At 38.2% G+C, this 21,708-nt stretch overlaps 1 protein-coding gene across 1 annotated transcript in view; it reads left to right on the plus strand.

Annotated features, from left to right (window-relative positions):
- The first annotated feature begins 18,003 nt into the window (after positions 1–18,003).
- LGR5 (leucine-rich repeat containing G protein-coupled receptor 5) overlaps positions 18,004–21,708 on the plus strand; it is a 52,203-nt gene continuing 48,498 nt past the window's right edge. The window contains exon 1 of the mRNA XM_008945598.1: positions 18,004–18,092. Coding sequence (XP_008943846.1) covers positions 18,031–18,092 — 62 coding nt within the window. The 5' untranslated portion in view covers positions 18,004–18,030. The remainder of the gene's footprint in view (positions 18,093–21,708) is intronic.

The raw sequence follows: 21,708 nt of genomic DNA on the forward strand, positions 1-21,708 counted from the left end.
GCTTAATAATTCTGTCCACCTACCTCTTTGTATTTTGAAAGGTACGTTTAAAATTCAAATAAGCATAAGGACTCTATTTATCATTTGTGTTACAGTTGTATTGTAGTCCACAGCCATAATTGGGATTGTGGATCCACCGTGTCAGGAACAGTTAAAACATAGAGGCAGGCCCTATAAAAGTTTTCGTAGGAAAAAACAGCTATTTGTGATGAATGGGAAAAACATTTTATGGTGTGGATAGAGAAACAGGGGCATATGTTCTATCTCAGAGACACTTCTATTAAAAAAATAATATCCTTTAAAGACTGAGTTTGGAAAATTAATTTCCCCTGCCAGCAAGATGCATTGAATAGTATTGGGGGGGAGGGGGGGGAACTATGTTCTCTTATGATAGCACTCTTAAACTGAACTAGGTAACAGATTTTTCAGTTGTCTTTCTGTGTCCTGAAATATGTTGGCATTGTGAACATCAGCAGTATTTGTATTCCAGTCTGTATGATGTCAGTTCCAAAAGCTATGCTAGTTTGAATGTGAGAACATGGTCACAAAAATAAAAATTGATGGAAGAGTTACAAAGAAAAGTAGAAGCATTCATTGAAATACCACAGAGATTTGTGGTTAGTCTGGGACTACTTATTTGTTTTGCTTAAGGAGGCAGCACTACCTCATAGATAAAGCATCAATCACAGATTCAGACCTCTATTTTCTTCAATTTCCTTATTGTGTTGCTTCATGCTACAGCAAAATTAGTTTGTCTCCCACTCTGCAGTCTCCTCAACTCCTAAATAGTAGTTAGCTCTTTCTTTGTTGTTCTTTGAAAGGTATTGCGTAATTGAATATTGCTGTACAAAAACTGCAGGAGGGAAAAGGCAGCAAGCACATAATTACTTCATCCCAGAAAGTTCTCCCCACACCCCCTGCCAGTACACATCCTTCTTGAGTATGGGTGGGCAGAAGTTGCTCCCCTGACACTCCCAGGAGAAGAGATAGCAATTCTGTCTCAGACCTTTGAATTACATCACATTTTTTTTGTAGGATATGAGCTAGAATGCAGATTCCTACAGCTGTTACTCACAACCCTGATTGCTTTTGTCCCTGTTCATTGTGCACAGAAATTTGTTTCTTAAATCCTTGGAATTTTTCAGGACAAAAACCATGGGGAAAACAGAGGATTTGTGATTTTTACAGGAAGAAAACACTGACCCTAGTTGTGGAAGCTGTCCTTCTTCCATAGCATTCTGTTCATTACAAGGCCTAGGTTGTTTTTTTTTTTTAAAAAAAACAAAACCAAAAACATTCTCATGGTAATATGGAAATATACAACTCCCACAATGGTGCAGAAAATAGTTTTACAAGGAATACTTGATACTTTTGTGATACCACTTGTTTCTAGTCCCAAAAGATTCAACACATATATGAAGTCACGTCTATGTAGAATTTTTTAAGATGTGTGTGAGCTCTGCCCGTGGTCTGAGCCATCTGGAAACCATCAGCAAAGCACTGAGCCTGACCTTACCTAAGCACTAACCTTACCAAAAAGGATGGTTTTTATCTAGAGACACCTAAAAATCTGCATGGGAGACAAACGTGGTCCACCTGATTGAACCTAGAGGAGCCTGACTACAAGATAGAAACTTAGGTGAAGCTGAGCTCCCTGAGTTCTGCTCTCATGAAACATACCCTGAGTTACAGAGAAGAAACATTTCAAAAGTCTTTAAGTGTTGTTACAAACTAACTTGCATTCACTTTTCTTAGTTTTGCTAACTTTTATTAAATTGTCCTTACTAAGTATTCTGTATCTCTAGGAAGATCTGTCTTTATATTTTTATAAAAGACTGCTCAAAAACCAAGTCACAAGTCTTAACATATACTGATGAAAGTAAAGACAACTTCTCACTTTGCCACAAGAAAAGTACTTTCCTTCATTAAAAGAAAAGCTTGAGGGACTGGGCATTACAGTACGCTTCAGATGTCAGAAGACTGAAGTTGTACTGCTGCAGAGAAGGAATCAAGGAAGCAGATTTCTTCATCTGATTTCCTTGCACAACCACTGGCATATATATGTTGCATACATTTTATCTTGTAAATTAGTTGTTCCTGAAGTCAGCGGGGCTGGTACTCAGCTCCGGGTTCACTTACCGATCAAAATGCAGCTGTCTAGAGTAAGCAGTGTCTTACTCTCCTAACAGTCAATGTAGTCCTGGGCACTGGACCAAAAGCACTGACCAAAAGAAGTCGCTTGTCTGAAGATGAGATAAATGTTTCCAGATTTAACTGAGTACACTAGAAGCCCAGAAGCCTGTTACACATGCAGCTAGCCAGCTTAGGGCTGTTAGAAGCTGAACCCCAAGCCTGGAGGTCAGTGCAATTGCCGAAACATAGGTATCTATCTAGTGCACTCAGTTTTTCTTAGAGTACCTTAGCTGGCCTTCAGCTGTCCCCTCAGAAGTCAACGGGTTACATTGTAGGCCATAATGTTGTATTTGCCAGGCCCACGTGGATGTCTAGGTAACCGAGGATGTTTCAAATGACTTTACATGCCTGTGTTCAGCAAACTAAGTTGAGTTTCCATTCTTTACTGCAGCTGGATCTTCATTTAGAGGCTCACACATACCTGACTTATGCCATTTAAGGTACTCCAGATTATATGAGGTGTCTCCATGGGGTAGATATGATATGGTCTCTACAAGAAGTACATCCTCAACTGTGTGGAGAGTGTTGGCTGGAAACCAAGCAGGATACCCTAAGTCATCTCAAGAAGAGATCCACAGAAAAAAAAAATCCAGATTAGTTTACTTTTAATCAGCTGAGAGCCATGGCATAGTTCCCATAGGAATCTTCAACACACATGGAGAGTTGCAGTATTATTCACCCAGTAGCTTGGGGCAGGGGGAAGGGACAGGTTTGTCCTAGAAAGCCCTTCTGTTTCAGCTTGCATGATAGGCTTCGTATGGATTTTTTTGCAGTGAGTTGTGCTGAGTGTGGATGATCTGTTATGCCATATTCAAGCTGCAGAGAGTTTTCACATTTGAATGATGAGATATCTTCCGTCAATAGCAAAGAATGGGTGGGACATATCCACATAGGTGAACAATAAGGCAAATGAAAGAAGCAGATGCAAAGTGTGGCCTTCATCCATATAATTCATGTGATTTCACATATGCTTCCAACAGTACTAGAGGGAAAGATAATCTTTGCCTATCCTTGTGAGGGATGTGCAGTGAACTTTACTGATCCCCAGGCTGGGTGTTCTTGACATTTATAGTAAATTGTCCAGTATGGTGGAAAGGTTGATTTGGTCAAACAATCAGATCTATCTGTATTGGGAAAAATTTGACAGGGGGTTATTTTTATTTTTATTATTTTTCAAATACTGAAAAATCAGTCTGGCATTGTGTTACTGGCACCTCAGAATTTGCCCAGTCTTCAGTGTGTGATCTTGTTCTGTTTTAATTCATTTTGGTGATGCATAAACAATGTGACCTAAATATTTCAGTAATAATAATAATGAAATGCCTTTCGCCTTTCTAAAAAGCTCATACCTTGGCTTTCATATAACTTCTTGGATATAAATGCAAAAATAAAATTAGAAATAAGCGAACATAAACATTATTAGGATGTAAGAACAGCCTAAAAAAAAAGGGTGTGTGTGTAAAGGGTAGAGGTTTTGAGGGCTTAAGGGCTGTCCGCTTGCTTTATTTGGAGAAAAGTAAATTAATACAGTATTGCCATAAAATAGAAGCACACTGAAGTATATAAGATGTTAGAAATTACTGAGCCTTGTAAATGTATAAAGTTTTTTTAAAATGCCAAAAAGTAAAAATGTTGCTTAATGATTTTTAGAAAGCTCTTGTCTTTGCTTTCAATATAAACCAAACAAAAAAGTCTTCTGACATCTGCTTACTGGAAATTTTAGACTGTTTGATTAGATAAAGCAATCAGGTTGTGCTTTAATCAGTTTCATTGTTGAATTAGAAGAAACATACCTTCCACTCTTAAAATAGTAATGTAATTGTAAAGTTGTCAGTGTGGGGTTCTTATATGAACTGATTACACTTGATAAAAATAACAAGCCATGACAAATAGTGGGGCTAGGTTTCAGTAATTCACTGAAGAATGTCTCTACCAAGTCTTTGTGGCAAAATGTCTTGTTTGCAGGACAAATGCAGAGTTGAAATAACAACCCATGAATACCACTGGTGAAATGGCTATGTACACAAGGTGAATGCTAAAGTTTTCCCTTCTGAATGGACCTTTTAATCCAGGCATTATCTAGGCTCTGAAAAAGTCTTCAGTGGCCTTACGTACAGATTAATGGGAAAAGCTGAGACTCAGAGTTGGGCTATTTGCAGAAACAGTTTTCAAGATTTACTGATGGTTGACAAATGCCATTTAAGCTTTCAAAGCCATCAATATGCTATTGAAAGGGATTTAGAGGGAAATCCTCCCACTATAGAAGAGGAGGACTTTGAAGGATCTTGGTGGAAGCCCTTGGTCTCCCCACCCCTTCAAACCTTTCACTGGCTTCCTTCAGCATATAGAGCCCTGAAACGCGTGGCTATGGGAAAGGGGGGGGAGGTCCCTTTCAAAAGCATTTGTATATAACTGAATGTGCCAATCTGCCTTTGTTCAAGCATCAGAACTGAATAGAAGTGTTTCCAGAAAAAGTCTCTTGTGCTCATGGTCAGCTTTTCAATAGGCTTTCTGCTAATAGATTTTTAATATGGGAGCTGGAAATGGTGAAATACAAGTTTGAAAATTTTATTCAGTTGAAAAATTGCCCAGAAAAGGCTCTCTGCCCTATAGCAGTTGTTAATGATGCGACCATTTCCTTCTTTAACACTGCCTTTTAAAGAAAAATAACCTCATACATTATACATGTGACAAGACAAATCACCTGAGCTTTGAGTTGAATTATTTAAAATAACGCCCTGTCTTTTTTTCCACAGACATTTAAAAACCTGTTTCTATGTTCTTTCTTTTCTCTGGTTATTTAAAAGCTCATTTTCAAACCACATGCCTTTATTAAAAAATGGCTGTTGTGGGATTAGCTTAGAAAAAGACACCTTAGATGATCATGTTTTTGTTAAAGGCCTTTTAATTTAATATCAAGATGGCTTGAAGTCCTCATCTTTTCCTGTGCTGAATATACGGGATTCAAGATGAAAATTCTGAAGAGCTTAACGAAACCGCACAAATGAAAAAGTGGCAGAACCCTCTGGGCACTTCTGGAGAAAGGTTCTCCCTGGAATCTCTGGTGGAGCATGCAAGGATATACTGGACCTTTATTCTGGAAGTTCCCTGCGAGTTCATGTTTTTCAGTCAGGACGAATGCCCACAAAACTCCCTTCGTGGTCCTTTCAAAAGCAACAGTATTAATCCATGTAGAGCCATGTGGTGCTGTCTTTTTCAGTCTGCCACAAGTATGTGAATATTGAGATCCAAATGCCAAAACTGTGACTGAAAGAGGGAATACTTCTCCTCTGTGATATTCACACCACTCCCCACATGGAATGAGAGAACAAAGCCAGCATCTGGAGTGAGGTAGTCTCCTTATACCCCGTGCGTGGTGTGAAGAACAGCAGTCTGCATCCCACCAACTCCAAACCCCTCATGAAGGGAACGCAAGGCTGACTGGATTCTGCAGAGTGTGGAAAATAGGGTAACACCTCTCAGCAGAAGACCTGCTTCTGCTTAGTGAGTGCCTGGACTTCATTTCTGGCCTATATTTCATTTGTACCTGCACTGTTTTCAGGCTGGCATTTGTTTTGTCACCGTTGGGGCAAGGAGTGCAGCAATAGCAGCATGTGGCAGGTACGGTCTTGTGCACTCTTGTGCAAGGTGAGGCTGGTGGTCACCAGCAGTTGCTGTCATGTAGGAGATGGGTGTTGCTGTGTTCATTTGTGCTACTTATTCATTGCAAGGCAAATTACGCTTGTAAGAGATTTCCCAGAGTGAGCCTTCTAGTTCCAAAATGTTGATTCATCTTCACCCAGAAAGAACCATCACAATGCAAATTATTCTGAGTAATCCTTTTCCTGATGGAGCTGACTGGAGAGCTCATCTTAATGTGAAACAAAAATTGAGCAAAGGCTATAGAAAACAGTGAGAAAGGAAAAGTGAGCAGAGTCAGTACATTGCTTTGGCAGCAGAATACCCAGAATGAAAAGTTACATACCCGAATAATTGAAGCAGGCATGACAACCGAACAGAAAAGAAGGAAAAGCTTCAGTATGAAACAGTCATGAACAATATGGAAATAAAAGAAACTGAAAGAAACCACTAAACCAGTTTCTTAGATGTTGTACCCTACTCACTTGAAAAAAAGGTGTGAGGATGATTTCGTTAGCTGAAAATGTCACACTGTACTCTCATTAGTGACCCAAACCAACAGCGTACCTCCTTTAACTCAACAGATTTTAGAAATTATAAAAGGGCTGGAAAAACGCGTAGAAGTCTTCCCAGTGAACCCAGCAGTTACTCCATTGCCGGAACTGTGAAATACTGCCTGTTGGGTAGAACCTGGCATTAGGCACTGGTAGGCCTGGGATGACATCCTCCTCCCATGGGTGTCAATGGGAGTTTTGCCACCAGCATCAGTGGAGCCAGGTGTTTGCCCCCAGGCACTATTCTAGTGCTGACATTGACTTGCTGTGTTACAAGTTTTAATACATGTAAATAACAGGGCGACTGATTCTTTCCAGCATTTTTATAGCATTTGGAATAGCTAAGGAAAAGAGATCTTGGAAAGTTCATTTGCTGTACAAAGAAAGCAGAGCAGACAGGTGCAGGGTAGGGGACACACAGTTCACAGGCACACAGGTGCGACAAAGTTGGCAGCAACAGTTTAGCTTTGCTAAAGGTTTGTTTTGGCTACTGATGTTTCATAATATTGCTCAATATTGTCTCCAGGAAGACCCAAAACTGATATTTGAAATCTGAAACTGAGACAGAGCAGTGGATTTAACTGAACAGCACCAATTAATTGCTTGCCCTGGAGAGATTTTCTGTTGATCATCCTAACAATCGCAAGAAGTGGTAGGTCACTGGCCTCAAAATGAGGTTGCTAAACAGTGAACTATGTAAACACTCTGAATAAAAGGAAGTAAACAGGGATCATTTATTCTGGTTCAGAGTCTGCTGCCTTTACTCTTGCTAAATATTAGCTTATCCTCTAAAGAACCCAGCTGATCTCAGTAGAAATAACCCTGAAGTATATTTCCTCCACGTATTACTTGTACAGCTTTGATTCTGGTAATTTAAGTTATTAGAAAGGGAAATAATTAATTTATCCAAAGAGAAGACACTTTTATACTGAAGGAACACAGCCCTTTTACCTGAAGATTGTGCTGGCATATCCACTTGAAAAATACATGCTAGTCTGATCCCTCACATGAGTTCTCTACCAGAGGTTTCTCCTTAGTAGGGTAAGTTAGTGCATCTCAACCTTGCCCCTCGACCTGAATTGTTTAAAACTAGCATAATATTTCTGTACTCTGCCTGTCTGAAGGGCAGCTGTTCAGTTACAAGTAAACTGAATCTGTGGAGACCGGGTATACGTGGTCAGTCTAAGATTAAGGACCTGGTGTTCATGTATATTTTATATCATGTATTTTGTATATCAGACTATTTTATACCAGCCCACATGAAGGTGTCTCATGATGAAAGTGAATTTTGAACATTTAAGCAAAAAAAAATTTTACCTGATGGAAAAATGCAGTGGTTTTAAGTGTATTTTCTTCATAAGAATCAAGCTATACATAGTTCCTGGCACTTACGATTGTGGAGGCATGGATGGTCAATCTGTCAGTAAAAAATCTGACAGCTCTGTCATACCTCTGAGCTCTGTAGGAGGTGCTGGAAGAGGCTGTCAGCCAGCCAGGAGCTGACAGATCTGGAGGCCCATTGTATTTCAGTGAACATGCTCTGTCTGACATAAAGGGAAGATGTACATATAAAAAAATAAAACCACAACTTTGTATATCTGAAGAAGTTTTACAATATTTAGGTGTAGGATCGCCCTTCATTACTCTAAGCCAACACTACCAACTGAAAAAAACTGTTCTGCTTCACCTTCCTAGTTTGTTTCTCTTTTATACTTAAGATTGTGGAGGCACAAACAGCAACTCAGTGAACCAGCTCAGGGAACTGATTTGAATTAAAACATTCTTTTTTTTTTTTCCTTCTGGATTTGTTTTAATCCAGATCAATTGCCAAATATGGTTCAACGGCATCCTCAAAAGGAGTGGGCAGTGCTGGGGGGTCGGAATATATCAGGAGTAATTCTTTTGGTAGCAGTGTTGAATGAAACTAAGTGTGCTGGTAATATGACATGAGTTGGGTTGTCCACTCAATAAAGAGAAGATTCAGTAAAGAATTATTTCAGCTAATCAACAACATGAAAATTATCAAATTAGTAATTCAGAATAGAGCTCTAGTAGTTGTGATACAGCATAGCATCATTTTCTCTGCTGAAACTCTGCAATTACTCTTCAGCCACACAAGGTGTGACTGACCTATAATAAAAGCAGAAGTGATAGTCCTGTGTTAAAACAAGTCCAGGAGTGTTGATCTGCTTGAGGATAGGAAGGCTCTACAGAGGTATCTGGACAGGCTGGATTGATGGGTTGAGGCCAAATGAGGTTCAACAAGGCCAAGTGCCAGGTCCTGAATGTGCATCACAACAACTTCATGCAATGCTGCAGGATTGGGGAAGAGTGGCTGGAAAGCTGCCTGACAGAAAAGGACCTGGGGGTGCTGGTCAACAGCCAGCTGAATATGAGCCAGCATATGCCCAAGTGGCCAAGAAGGCAAATGGCATCCTGGCTTGTATTAGAAATAGTGTGGCCAGCTGGACTAGGGAAGTGATCGTGTCCCTGTACTCAGCACTGGTGAGGCCACAGGTTGAGTGCTGTGTTCAGTTTTGGGCATCTCAGCACAAGAAGGACATTGAGGTGCTAGAGCGTGTCCAAAGAAGGGTGATGAAGATGGTGAATGGTCTAGAGCACAAATCTTATGAGGAGCAACTGAGGGAACTAGAGTTGTTTAGCCTGGAGAAAAGGAAGCTCAAGGGAGACCTTGTTGTTCTCTCCAGCTACCTGAAAGGAGATTATAGTAAGGTAGGAGTCAGTCTCTTCTTCCAAGTAACAAGTGGTAGGACCAGAGGAAATGGCCTCAGGTTGTGCTAGTGGAGGTTTAGATTGGATATTGGGAAAAACATCTTTACTGAAAGAGTTATCAAGCATTGGAATAGGCTGCCCAGGGAAGTGGTGCAGTCATCATCTCTGGAGGTATTAGAAGTCATGCAGATGTAGTGCTTAGGGACACGGGTTAGTGGTGGACTTTGCAGTGCAGGGTTAATTAGTGGACTCAGTGATCTTAGAAGGTCTTTTCCATCCACCAGTGCATAGGAAAATGGGGAACTATATAATAAGAGTAGTGAAGAAGCTAACCAGAATTTTACGGAAAACTCTGGAATAAAAGTAGCAGTTGGGATCAAAGAGGTGGACTCTTATCTTTGCTGCATGATGTTTTTGTCATCTCCTTTACCAAGCCAGAGTCTCACTTCATCTAGAGTATGCGCATTTTGCAGTCAGCCCCTTCGGGAATACCAAGTTTACGTACATGACAACTGCTACATTACGTCACATGAAGTAGCATTGTGCAGAAACCCTGTATTGTGAAATACAGCCATAGCAGCATCCTGCTCTACCTGGGATAATCTGCCTTTCTGAGGGCACACAGCATGGTAATGTCACTTCCAGCTCTGGACCCAGCTTGCTTATATGTACCTTGGGGAACTTTGCACTACGTGATGTATGATAGTATTTCCTCCTCTAAATGCAGGCGTGTTGTGCACAAATTTCCAGATCCTCAAATTTAGACCATTGGTGTTACAACATGTTTGTAGTAGATGCTGTCAAAGCTCTTTGCTTTTTAACTCTTCAAATCCATGCTGTGGGATTGAGTTGAGGCAAATTAAGACTGGAAAATAAATAACCTACAGTGTATCTTGTTACAAATGAGATCACGCTAATCCTGATTCATTTCCACCCTCAGCAGCCTCACTGAACTGATATTGGATATTTTGGTGAAGATGAGTTTTAAAATTGGTTTGTGTAACACATAATCTATGCTGTGCATAACTTCCAGTTGGATATTCTGCCCAACTGGCTGTACTTGATATAGGAAAGTTGTACTTTATGAGCTTTAGGGTTGTATTTTGAGTCTTCATCTACACCGAGATACATTTTTAATAAGTTTCAGCTGCAGTCAAGACGTAGTGTGCTAATAAGCAAACTATGTTGTGCTTTTTGTAGATGCTCATCTCTCATATAAATAACCATAATTTAGGAACAGCTTCTTTGAATTCAGAGGGATGAAATTGTAGACCTAATGAGAAGGAAATTGGATCCAGAGTTTCTAAAATGGATGAAAATGTCCAGTCAGGAATAAAAGGATGTTTTCCTATATTTTTGTCATTTTTGTATCAAATAGTTGTAAGAATAAGCAACTTCTCGAGTTCCAGAAAATATTATGAAACTAAGAGAGACCAAAGGGATTTTTCTCAGACATGGCCACTTCTAATAAATACCTTTTCTCAATTTAATTGTACTGTTATTCATCGAAAAAAAAGATAAACAGTATGTGATAAACAAACAGGTAGTGATGAAAAATAAGAGAAAAACATTCTAGCAGTTGATCATGCAAATTACCATAAAGCTGGATATATTTTCCTGTTGTATATTGTTTCAGTATTTGAATGAGATGAGTTGTGTATGCAGTACTCGTATAATCCATTTGTATTAATGCAGCAGAAACAGGTAATAACTCACAAAGTAAAATAATACCGTTACAATCTGCAGGCATAAGAGTAAGAGGAATTCCATTCAGTTCTCTTTTAATTGCTCCTGCTGGCTTCTGTATTATAAAATATTCCCTTAGTTATTTAAGCTTTAAAATGGGTGAGTTAAGTAGAGTAAATGATTGACACGTTGGAATGTTTTTGTAACTTACCCTGGTAATTATTACTTAGTCTTGCAGCACCAAATGAACAGCCATGAATGAGCTTTGAAAGTAAATGGATAATTTAATCTAGGGAGCATCGTGAATTTGATATATAAAAAAAGCAGAGAGCCAGAATCTTTGTACCTAAAATGAAATGTCAGGTACTTGTCAGATTAATTCAGTACTGTGTGTGTTTGATCTGATCTTTGATCTTTACTTTCCTTTTGACCCTAATTGTTTGCTCTGCCCTGCTCCCTCTGCTGGAGTCTTGGATAAACTGAATGGCAAAATTGTTTCCTGAAAAGATTAATCGTGCACGTACTGTTTGCTTTACAAATGTTCTGCAGTCTAGATTTAAGTAAGTCTTTGATGGCTGTTTATATGACAGAATTGCCTACTGTGTTCAGGAATAATGCATGCTGCTTAAAATAACTGTGTTACAGAGCTTCTGCAGTAATAAGCCAAATTTTGCTCTCTGTGACATTAGAGGAACCCACTGACAGGTGTTGAGAGTGCGGAATTTTGGCCAAAGCATTTTGTTAGTTTGTGTTGAATCCAGACATGGCCAATCCACCTGGTTTGCCAGGACCTAATGTTTAATATTTACCCAGTGGGTTATGGGCCAACACACAACAGCAGAGGAGAGGTGTAGACAGAGCCCTCCTGACCTTGCTGGACACCTTCGTTCTTCCCCCAGTTCAAGTGCCTGATCCTTCCCACAGATACCTATTTGCAATTGCAGTGCTTGTATCTTGTGTAAGGAAAACCCAGTGCTGGAGCAGGCACCACTGGTGTGCCAAAGAAGGGGAGGACAGTGCGTGGAGCGCAGTGGGAGTTCTGTCCATCTACAGGAATGAAATTCTGTGAGGTGCACAGGCACACATACTCTCACTGCAGGGTCTAGTCTCATGCGACCACACAGAGTCATCTGAATTTTTTCAGGACATGTTTTAATACAGAGATGTTTGGTCTCTGGAAACAATGAACTTCAACATCAAGTAACAGAAAATTTCTGTAAAGAATGAATAGCAAGCAATCCTCTTTCAGTCTTGCGTCACTTCTGTGTTAGTTTTTGTAAGTACAGAATGGGAACAGTTGCTAATCATTTGCTGTTACAAATAAAATTACGTGGGAAAATGAACTTTTAAGTATTTACTTTTAGTGTTTGTCATATTGTCTGCATTATCAACATGCAGAAGGGCAGAAATAGCCATGCTAATGCTACTTGTTGTGTACTCTGAATACCAGATTGCCTGCTCTGTCCAATGTCTATTGTAACTCTCTCTCTCTACCTCCTCTTCCTGCAAATCTGCCACTTTTTTTCCTGAAGATTTTACCAAACGCAAAGATGTACTGCTTCAAATGTGAATGTTTTAGTGGAAATTCACATCTTAATCATAGTTTACTATAGACGCTTTCAAAGAACCACAGAAGTTTGAAGCTAGTTGTGAGAAGAAATGCTATGATTTAATTGTCAGGAAGCGCTTAAAATGCTTATTTATGCGTGCTCATACTCTGCCCTGTGCTGCTCTGCATGGGTGTAGTGAACTGGCAAATACATGACTACCAATTTTGTTGTTGATTTTGGAAGGTAATGTAAGCTAAGATCATAAAAAAGAAAATATGGTCATTGTTTTCTGAGGCTACCGACAGCATATGCATCACCATTTTGAAAACTGGTGTAAATGCTATAGGGTGGACAGTGTGATCTGCTGTAAAGGGCATGGGACAAATCATCATCAGGGTTTGGTTCCTCCATGGCATATCACCTGCTGTTTGACTTCACAACTTCACCATTAGGTGTCTTAGTTTCCCTTCTGGAAAATGATGGTAATTATTATTCTTTTTATTTATTGAGACCCATGAACAAAAACATGCTATAGGAATTTATTTGTAAGGGAAAGCAACTACTACTACTACAGTATTGGGCAAATAGATTTATCTACTTTAAGTAGCTATAGTGGATGAAGTTATTTTTAATACCCATAGTGAAGCATTTGTATTACTAGATGGTGTGCACTGAATAGCTGGCATATGCTTCCATCATACAGTGGAGTTAGTAAAGTATTCTGCCAACAGTAGAAACAAGAGTCCTGTGTTAAAAGATAGGCATAGCAGTAGAAAAGCAGCAGTAATACTCACCCCTTTTCATTATTTTGTATTACTACATATATGATAGTGTTACATTTTGCAGTAAACAGATTAAGGAAATTGTCTTATTTTAGGAGCTGTTCTCAGCTGGTAAGAACTCAGGGAGTGCATTCAGTCTATTGTGAGTATGTAAGGGCTTTATCTTTCAAAGACTTCCATTAAAATAACCATTAATACATCTTGTTGGGCTAAGGCAGGCCCAGAGGAAATGTAATTAATCCAAGTAATAAGTCTTAGTAATTTTCTAAAACTCCAACAGGTTGCAGCTGTTAAAAAAAAGATAGTCTACAAAATTCATTGTCTTTAATGTTGGATTATTGTATTAGCCCTGCAACATGTAGACAAGTTTGCATCATTCAGTATGATAGTTTAGCCTAGTATTAGATGAACAGGTTGGCAAAAGCCAGTAGAGGCCTTGCATATATAGATTTTTGCTCTCCTTTAAAAGACATGGATATAATGTGGAAAATTGATTTTTCAAGATGAATAGTCACTTAAACATCTCTTGTAGTAACAGCTAATAACAGGTTAGTAACTTGGTCTCCAGGCTCATCTGTTAACATGTTAAGAACTAGTCCACTTAACTTGTCATACTGGCTTTTGGGAATTCCTTGTGAACTACTCACTTTTAAGATGATAAATGGATATTTTTTCAGCATATTTTCTCATGGACAACAAAACCGGGGTGAAAAAGACCTGTTGTATTTGCCTTCTTGGACTCTGTTTTGCAAAGGATCAGAAATTACCCACATAGTCACCAGGGAAAACCAGAGAGCTTCATAGTGCAGTTCGCAATATTTTCCATTCTTCAAGGATTTCTTCACAGATAGGATTCCTTTTGCAAGTCAGCAGAGACACATTGTGGTGATTGATTGGCACAGATTATAATTAAGATACCATTATTGTGAGCTGTGCTGCCAATGTAGTCACTGAAGCGGTACGTTTTATCGTTTGAAAAGATAAAAGTTTCATTTGCTGCTACGTTGCATTTCTAGTCAGCAGTTGGAAATAGGCTGCAGGAATAGCAATATGTTCACCTGACTGCTCAAAATAACCTGTCACCTTTCCAGTACAGTACCTCAGCTCATGGCGCAGGTAGTTTTCATAAAGGTAGATCTGATTCTATTTCTGGTTATATTTGGAATATTTTAAAACTCAGGGTGTGTTCTTACAATGGAGTTCGTACTGACATTGGTGGGGTTTGCATGTGCTTTGGCAGTAGGATATAGTAGTTCTGTTTAACTTATCTAAAGACTTTCAGTATTCTAATAATCGTAAGTTTTTAAACGCTGTCGTTTGCAAGAGTCTACCTAGTTTGACAAGAAATGTTTGCAGTTTCAGCTGGTTTGGTTCTGAGTATACATGCATAGACACACAGAGAAAATTGAGGAATCAATCTGATATAAAATCATAACGGTTCCACTGAGGATGGTTTTAATTTAATTGATTTTAATATTTTTCAACATTTCATTACAAATCCTGATGTGCAAGTCATCCTTCATTGCCTTCTTTTTTCTAGGGAGAGCAAATTGCTGATTTTTCCAGGCTAGCACTGAAAGAAGAAATCAGAAAACTCATTTGATGCACTTTTTGGAAAGAAGTCATTGCAGGTCCTGGACATGAGACACACTGATCAGTATAATTGTTATTACTTTTCATAGTAGTTCTTTGTAAGCCTACACTTTACCAACTAGCTCTTTCTGGCTGTTAGATGTGCTTGATCTAGCCAATGGCCATAAATCTCATCCTAGCTATGTCTTCTTAGCCATATGGTGCAGAGGCTGTCAAGTTTGCTGAGAATCTCCTTTCCTTGTCTCTGGAATACTGTGAGGAGTTTCTGCTCAGCAGCTCAGACTTTGCAGCATTGCTCACCTGAGACTCAGTGACTGATTGCATTACATGAACGCTTTTTGTTTGTCTCACTTCTCTGAACATCCCCCCAGAAGCAGCTCTGGGTCATGGAACCTCTCTCAGAATTCAGTTACTCCAGTGAACAAAAACTGGATGAAATGCATCCATAGTGCTTCTGACCCTAATGAGTATTCTGAATCTAAAAACTTTAAGCACAGATGAATGACTGCTTGGCCAGTGTAAGCAATGTGAGGTTTTTAGGAAGAAATAATGTTGCCTATTTAGCCAGCTAGTCCAGTTGGAAGAAGCAGAGGTTTTTGATTTTTGTGCCTGAAAGTTCCTCAGTTTTTCCAGCTGTATCAGGTAGCCTCATGAAAGATGCACCTCTCCCTACAGCAGTCTCTCTTGTGTGCTTAAATCTTTATAGTTGCAACAGTGACACATTGCCAACATAGACTGGAATGACCTGTTAGTTACTAGTGTGTTAAAAACTGCTTTGGAAAGATGTTATTGGGCATATATGGAAATAACTTCTGTTACCTCTACCATCGCTTGAAGTATCTAAAATACCTGTAGGTGTGGCATTTAGGGACATGGTTTAGTGGTGGACTTGGTAATGTTAGGTTAATGGTTGAACTCGATGATCTTAAGGGTCTTTTCCAACCTAAATGATTCTGTAGTTCTGTGAAATATGCATAGGTAATGTTTAGTAGATCTGTTGCACAAGAACGTCTTTTTACTTTATGTTGCAAGAAGATAATAATCTCAAAGAAAAGGAACCTGTCTAACAGAGATTATTTAACTGGTAGGTTTAAAAAGAGGTAGCAATTGATGCTGCATAGACTGAAAAAATGAAGAGGTTATTCTCTGTAGTATGATTTAGAGTAAATATGTTGCCACATCAGGGGAGTCCAAAAAAAGAAGACTAGGACATTGGAGTTCAATCACCGTTAATAATTCCACCTCTGGGGTCTAAAGATGATTTTAAGAGGAGTGCATGTATTGTCAATGTTCTCATTGTGCATCAAGCACGTAATGAAATCCATCTTCTCTTACTCTGATCCTCTCAAGATATTAGGGTCTGGTCTGTAGATGCTTGTGACTGGAGCCGTCATTGGGAGTGATACAAGGAGACTGTCTACTACAAGTAGTGCCTACTACTAATAGGAATTAATATGCTAGAAAAACAGTCTTCAGGTTCTCTTGGGAAGCCAGACCATTGGTTAATGCTGGTTCTGTAGAATGCTCTTGATATATGTCTATCTTAGGACAGTATCACTCCAATCTTCCACCAAGGCTGGCTTTTTAGGTCCAAAACGTGATTTTTTATGTTTAGAAAAAAACATTAAGACATGCTGAAAATTTGACGATCAAAATGATATTGTTAAAATATTTGGTTTATCTTAATATTCAGTAGTATGGGATGCACTATCTGGATGAGTTTTTCTCTTGCCAAATAAATCCATGCTTTTGTTCCTTTGCCAGAATAAATCCTTTGAGCCTTTATCAAAGTGAAAGGGTAATAATCTGCTAAATGGTATGAAAGAATTAGGTGATAAAGTATTACAGGAGAGAATGCATTTCATAAGTACACAGTTCTCAAATTATACCTTGATTTTGAAGTGAATACAGAGACCTTACCCAACAGTGATTTGATAATTGTTGTAAAGTATTAACACATTTCCTTTATTTCAGAATCTCTACGTGAAGTATGTTTTTAAATTATACATTTTAAAATTCAGCAAAAGATCAAACATCAAAATTAACTGTGCTGACTAAAAACATATATTCTGTAATGTGAAACAGACTGTGAGTAATAAGAACGAGATGGAATAGGAATAGGACGTCCACCCACCAATGTACAGATAAATTATTTACCTTGTAAGGTCTCAACAGCTGGAAGAAATAAAATTATCTAAATACTACCCAAAGTACCTGGGATCTATAAGTGCCACCACAAAGATATATATATGTTTAAATAGTCGGGAGTTTTAAATTGTCACATAATGTTTGCATAAAATATGCAGGTCTCTGATATTTTTATTTTAAATTACAGCAGTTTGTTGTGTAAGTTCTGTCTTCTGCACAGAATTTTATAATGCAGTCTGTTTACAGTTTTTATACTTAATGCAAAGCAACAACAATGATACTGCGGGGGGGCATGGGAAAGACAATGGGAAACAATGAAAAAGCATGTTAACACTAAAAAGGAATTATATGAAATTTAGTCTAAAACATAGCTTGAATGAGCTCTGACAGAACTGATATGGCTGGTTGCTTCCTGTGCCAGGAACTACCGTGGAACCCCACCAGGAAGTGTGCTACAGAGCAGGATCACATTACACTCTTGTTTTATGGTTCATTTCACTTACTTAATGCAATTTGAGAACCTGCAAAAAAAAAGAACACTCTAAAAAGGGGATGTTTATTATTCAAAAATATGTCATTTCTTTGACTCAATTAAGTTGTGTTTTGGGGACACCTGAGGTGCCTAACGTAAGGCAAGGCAGATCAGTACGACCATGCAGCAGGTTGTACAGCAAAACCAAAATGTTACCATATTCATGACATGTAAGGAATGATGCAGATAGATTATATCTCTACACATTTGCCAACTGATTTTAGTAAACCCAAGAGTGCTATGGTGCTACAACAACAAAACTCATAGTAGTTTTCCTTTACTATTCCGAGTAAATTTTAATAAAGTACAGTGGTTTATTAAAATTACGTGGACTAAAAAGGTTGTATAGTGTTCCAGCTGATTTATAGACCGTGATAAAATATTCCGAAATGTTTAGAAACAAAGAGCATGCTACAACCTCCATTTGGTTTGACAAAGCTGTGCTCGTACGAAAGAAAGAACGTTTAACGTGCTAACTAGATAATGATTCATCAATTCTGGCAGAGGAACTAATTTTTGTTAATGCAGGACTTAAAAATGTGTGGAATGAACAGCTGGATACCACAGTTGTGGCATGCCATATTAAGTCTCTGTCTGTTTTCTCCTGCAGTGATCTCAGTATGAACAACATTACTAAGCTGCCCTCAAACCCCGTTCACAATCTCCGCTTCCTGGAAGAGCTGTAAGTATCATTGTATCCTTGAAGGGCATAGTCAGCACTAGACACATTCCTGTGTTTGTCTCTCATACTTACTGTGGGAACCAGATAAAACGGTGCAGGAAAGCTGTCAGCCTGACACTTTTGGCACATGCGGAAACACTTAGTTGAAAAAAAACCAATTGCTTGTGATTCTGGAAATGAACTTATAAAAGAGTTACCGCGAGGCTACAACTTCTCTAAGCAAAGACAGAGCCAAACAAATTAAAATTTTTAAACAAGGGCTGTTTAAAAGTGCTGGATTGCTTTTTGGAAATAGTTAAGCAGCAGGATATTAAAACTTTGAATACTGGCTCATGTTTATTAAAATTGCAAGTATAGCTATAATCAAAACCAAAACCTGCCGCCTTGTTCTGCCTGTGTCAAGGACAATTGAGTCCACATTTTGTAGTATCAAGGCTTCTTGTCCTAATCACTTTTAATTACTGTTTCCCTACTCTTAAATTTAGCATCCCTGAAGGCTGACTGTAAAATGCAGAATCCTACAAAAAGCTTAGTTATGCTATCTAGTACGTTCACTGAGGGGGAGAAGTACACTGTGAAAACTAGCTAATGAAGCACAACATCAAAAGAGGAATGCTATTTTGAGGTGATGGTGGCTAACCAAAAGTGAAAAGTACTGTGGATTCATGAGACCTGAATTTGGCAGTGACCCTAGTAATATGACCCAGGTTTAAAAGAAAATTTAGGTTCCTGAGGAGTGATGGAGACTCTGTAACTGATGCACCATAGATCTTGTGGGGAAAAAACTGGCACCTGCATTTGCATGAGTACCTCTAAAAGTTGATTAAAAGAATTTTCTAGGCATACAGCCTCCTATGAAATGTGTTTTATAAGCTTTTAAATGTGAAAGCCTCCTTTTTTTTATAGCATGTTTAGCTGCTAACACACCATAAAACCCATATAAGATATGCGAAGTCATGGTGCTGCCCTTCTTGCAAAGACATGGTATATTTTAAGCTATTATATGTGTACAGTCCTCTGCAATTTAGCTGGGTATTACACTGGCAACTTTTGGTGTCTTTGGTAACACTCATTTGAATTTTACCACCTAGTCTTTCCAGCTGGCATCTATGAAGAAGAACAAAAAAAAAAGAAAATAAAACCATTTTGTAATGCCAACTTTGAACAATACTCTGTTTGCAAGCAGATTTTCCTTTCCTGACTTATTTTAGTTACTGGCAGCATTTGTAATGAGAAAGCATTATTTCTTTTAATTCTCTCTCTCCCTTCTTTTCTTTGGTTATCGTTACCTGATGCTGTTGGTGCAACTTTAAAATAGCAAACAGACAAAAATGTCACAGCACACCAATGTTACACACCAAGTGTTAGCAGTACTGGGTGTGTATGAAGTGTATCATGCCACAGAGACCCTGCTTGTGGATTTTGTGTCACTTTTATGTTTACGTGTCCTATAATAAAAAGCTTCTAACCCAATGATTTCTCCCCAGCAATTAAAGAAAAGATCAAAAGTTTGGGCTTTTCCTGCAGGGAAATTCTAGTACATTGACCTTGACTGTTTCATTTTATGGTCCAAAGTTAGATGACCCAAATAGTGAGTCTTATGTCGCTGCTTGAGAAAATGTTCAGTGGTCTGCTTCATGTTTCTGATCAAAACCTTTGAAGGTGTTTTTACTTTATTCTTGTTTTGGACCTACTTTTTTCACCAGAAATATGAAATGATTATCCCTGTAACTCTCTGTTCCAGATTAAGTAATTTCAGGCCTTCGTTGCTGGTAGTACCAGAAAAATATTTCTTTACTATGTTTTGTTTTACGTATACACCATCAGCTCCTCCATTTGTTTCACACAAGCCAATCATTTCAGTTTCTTATTAATTGTGATGCTGTTTTGCAAAACCCTTCCAGTTTGTATTCATGTTTTGAATAAGCATAAAAAACTGAAGCCTTTGAAGATGTAAGGCAACTGATTACCTCTTCTTAATGCAGATCAAAACCCAACTTGCTGAGAGATTATTTTGGTGTTCAGAGGCACGTAATACAGTCTAGTTTTATATAGGGAAAAAGTATAGACAATGGTAAAGGAACTGGATATTCTATTTTGAAGTAGGAACTAACAGGCATTGTAGTTCCATGCTCCCCTGTGTTCATTTTTGAGCAGTGATTTTGCATATGAAAGTTATTTTGCCCATTCAGACATTGCCACATGATTTTTCTTCCCATTTTACCTGGGAATTCTGTGATTTGTTTATTGGCTTAGTTAAAGGGGACTATTGCAAAATATTACTTGGCCCGTAATGCAGACATAGTAAAAATAAGATTTTATGAGTTCTTTATGCCAAAGCAATGTGTCCATGAAATCTAAATACAACGGTCTTTGAAATACAACAACAGGAGGAACTTATAATTCATTTTTAGGGGGTTTTAGTGTTGAAAAATGTGTTACTAGTCCCTTTACAAGAGGTCCAGTTCAAAAACCTGATAAAAGCTAACGATTGATCCACCGAGTTTTAGCTTAGATGTTATGTCCTAGATGCATGATTTGTCAACACTGTTAAGTCATTACCCCAAAAGAACTGAGATTTTATTAACACAGTTAAACCAATTGTTTTGACTCCAAAACAAGGATATATAAGCCAGGTCTGTTCAGCCAGTTCTGACCTTCTGGGCTGAATCTGATCCACTCCTCCAGCCAAAATCAGACAGCTCTTCAAGCAGCATTCTTGCAATCCTAATGGTCATGGCGAAGACTTTGATCACTGAACTACAACATATTGAAACTATGCTGTATTTTTGAGGTGTATGCTTCTCTAAAAGTTTTTGAAAACATTATAGTACTTTGAAAACTGAACTGTTTTAGCTCCTAGAAGGTTTAGTTTTGAGAAAGATCTTTTATTTATGAGAAGATGGGCCTTTCAGGCCTAATTTTCTCTTAAAGTGCATATGATGGAACTCCCACCAAGAAAAAAATATGCTTCAACTGCTTGATTATCACCAAAGGGTTCTGCATGAACTTGTACAACACCATTAAGTCAAATTCTTCATTATAAATTCAAAATAACTGCAGATATTTATCAGTATGACTGAGTCTAAGACTCGATCTCATGTGGCGTATTTCTAGATGTAGCTGTGTGTGCAATATGTGTAGAAGGCCTATATTAATAGAGCAGTAAATTAGACTAATGCATGAAAAAAGGGGTTTTTAAAAAAGTGTAAAGAATTGCCTAGGCTGGGATTCTTACAGAGTTTAAGAGGCAAATACATCTGAGTGTAGACATATCATTTTGTGATTAATAACACTTCAAAGCAGTGCCTGAAACGGTTTTATTTTATAAATTAATGTCTGTATGAAGAGCAAGGAAGAAAGCCAATAATAATTTAAAACTATTTTAATCAAACCTAACTACGAATATCTCCAACTAGATATATCTTGACATGTAAATGCATGTGCATAAATATATACACACATACACATGCACATATATGAAGCTTTTAATTTTAAACATGAGAACATTCCACAAATAAGTAGAACTCCAAGTGTTTTTTATTGCATTGTTATTTTTCAGCAACTTAAAATACATATTTCAGTAAAAAAACAAAGGATTGCTGTGTTGCAATTA

This window comes from Merops nubicus, unplaced genomic scaffold, assembly GCF_000691845.1.
Source record: "Merops nubicus isolate BGI_N331 unplaced genomic scaffold, ASM69184v1 scaffold10858, whole genome shotgun sequence".
Taxonomy (NCBI): domain Eukaryota; kingdom Metazoa; phylum Chordata; class Aves; order Coraciiformes; family Meropidae; genus Merops; species Merops nubicus.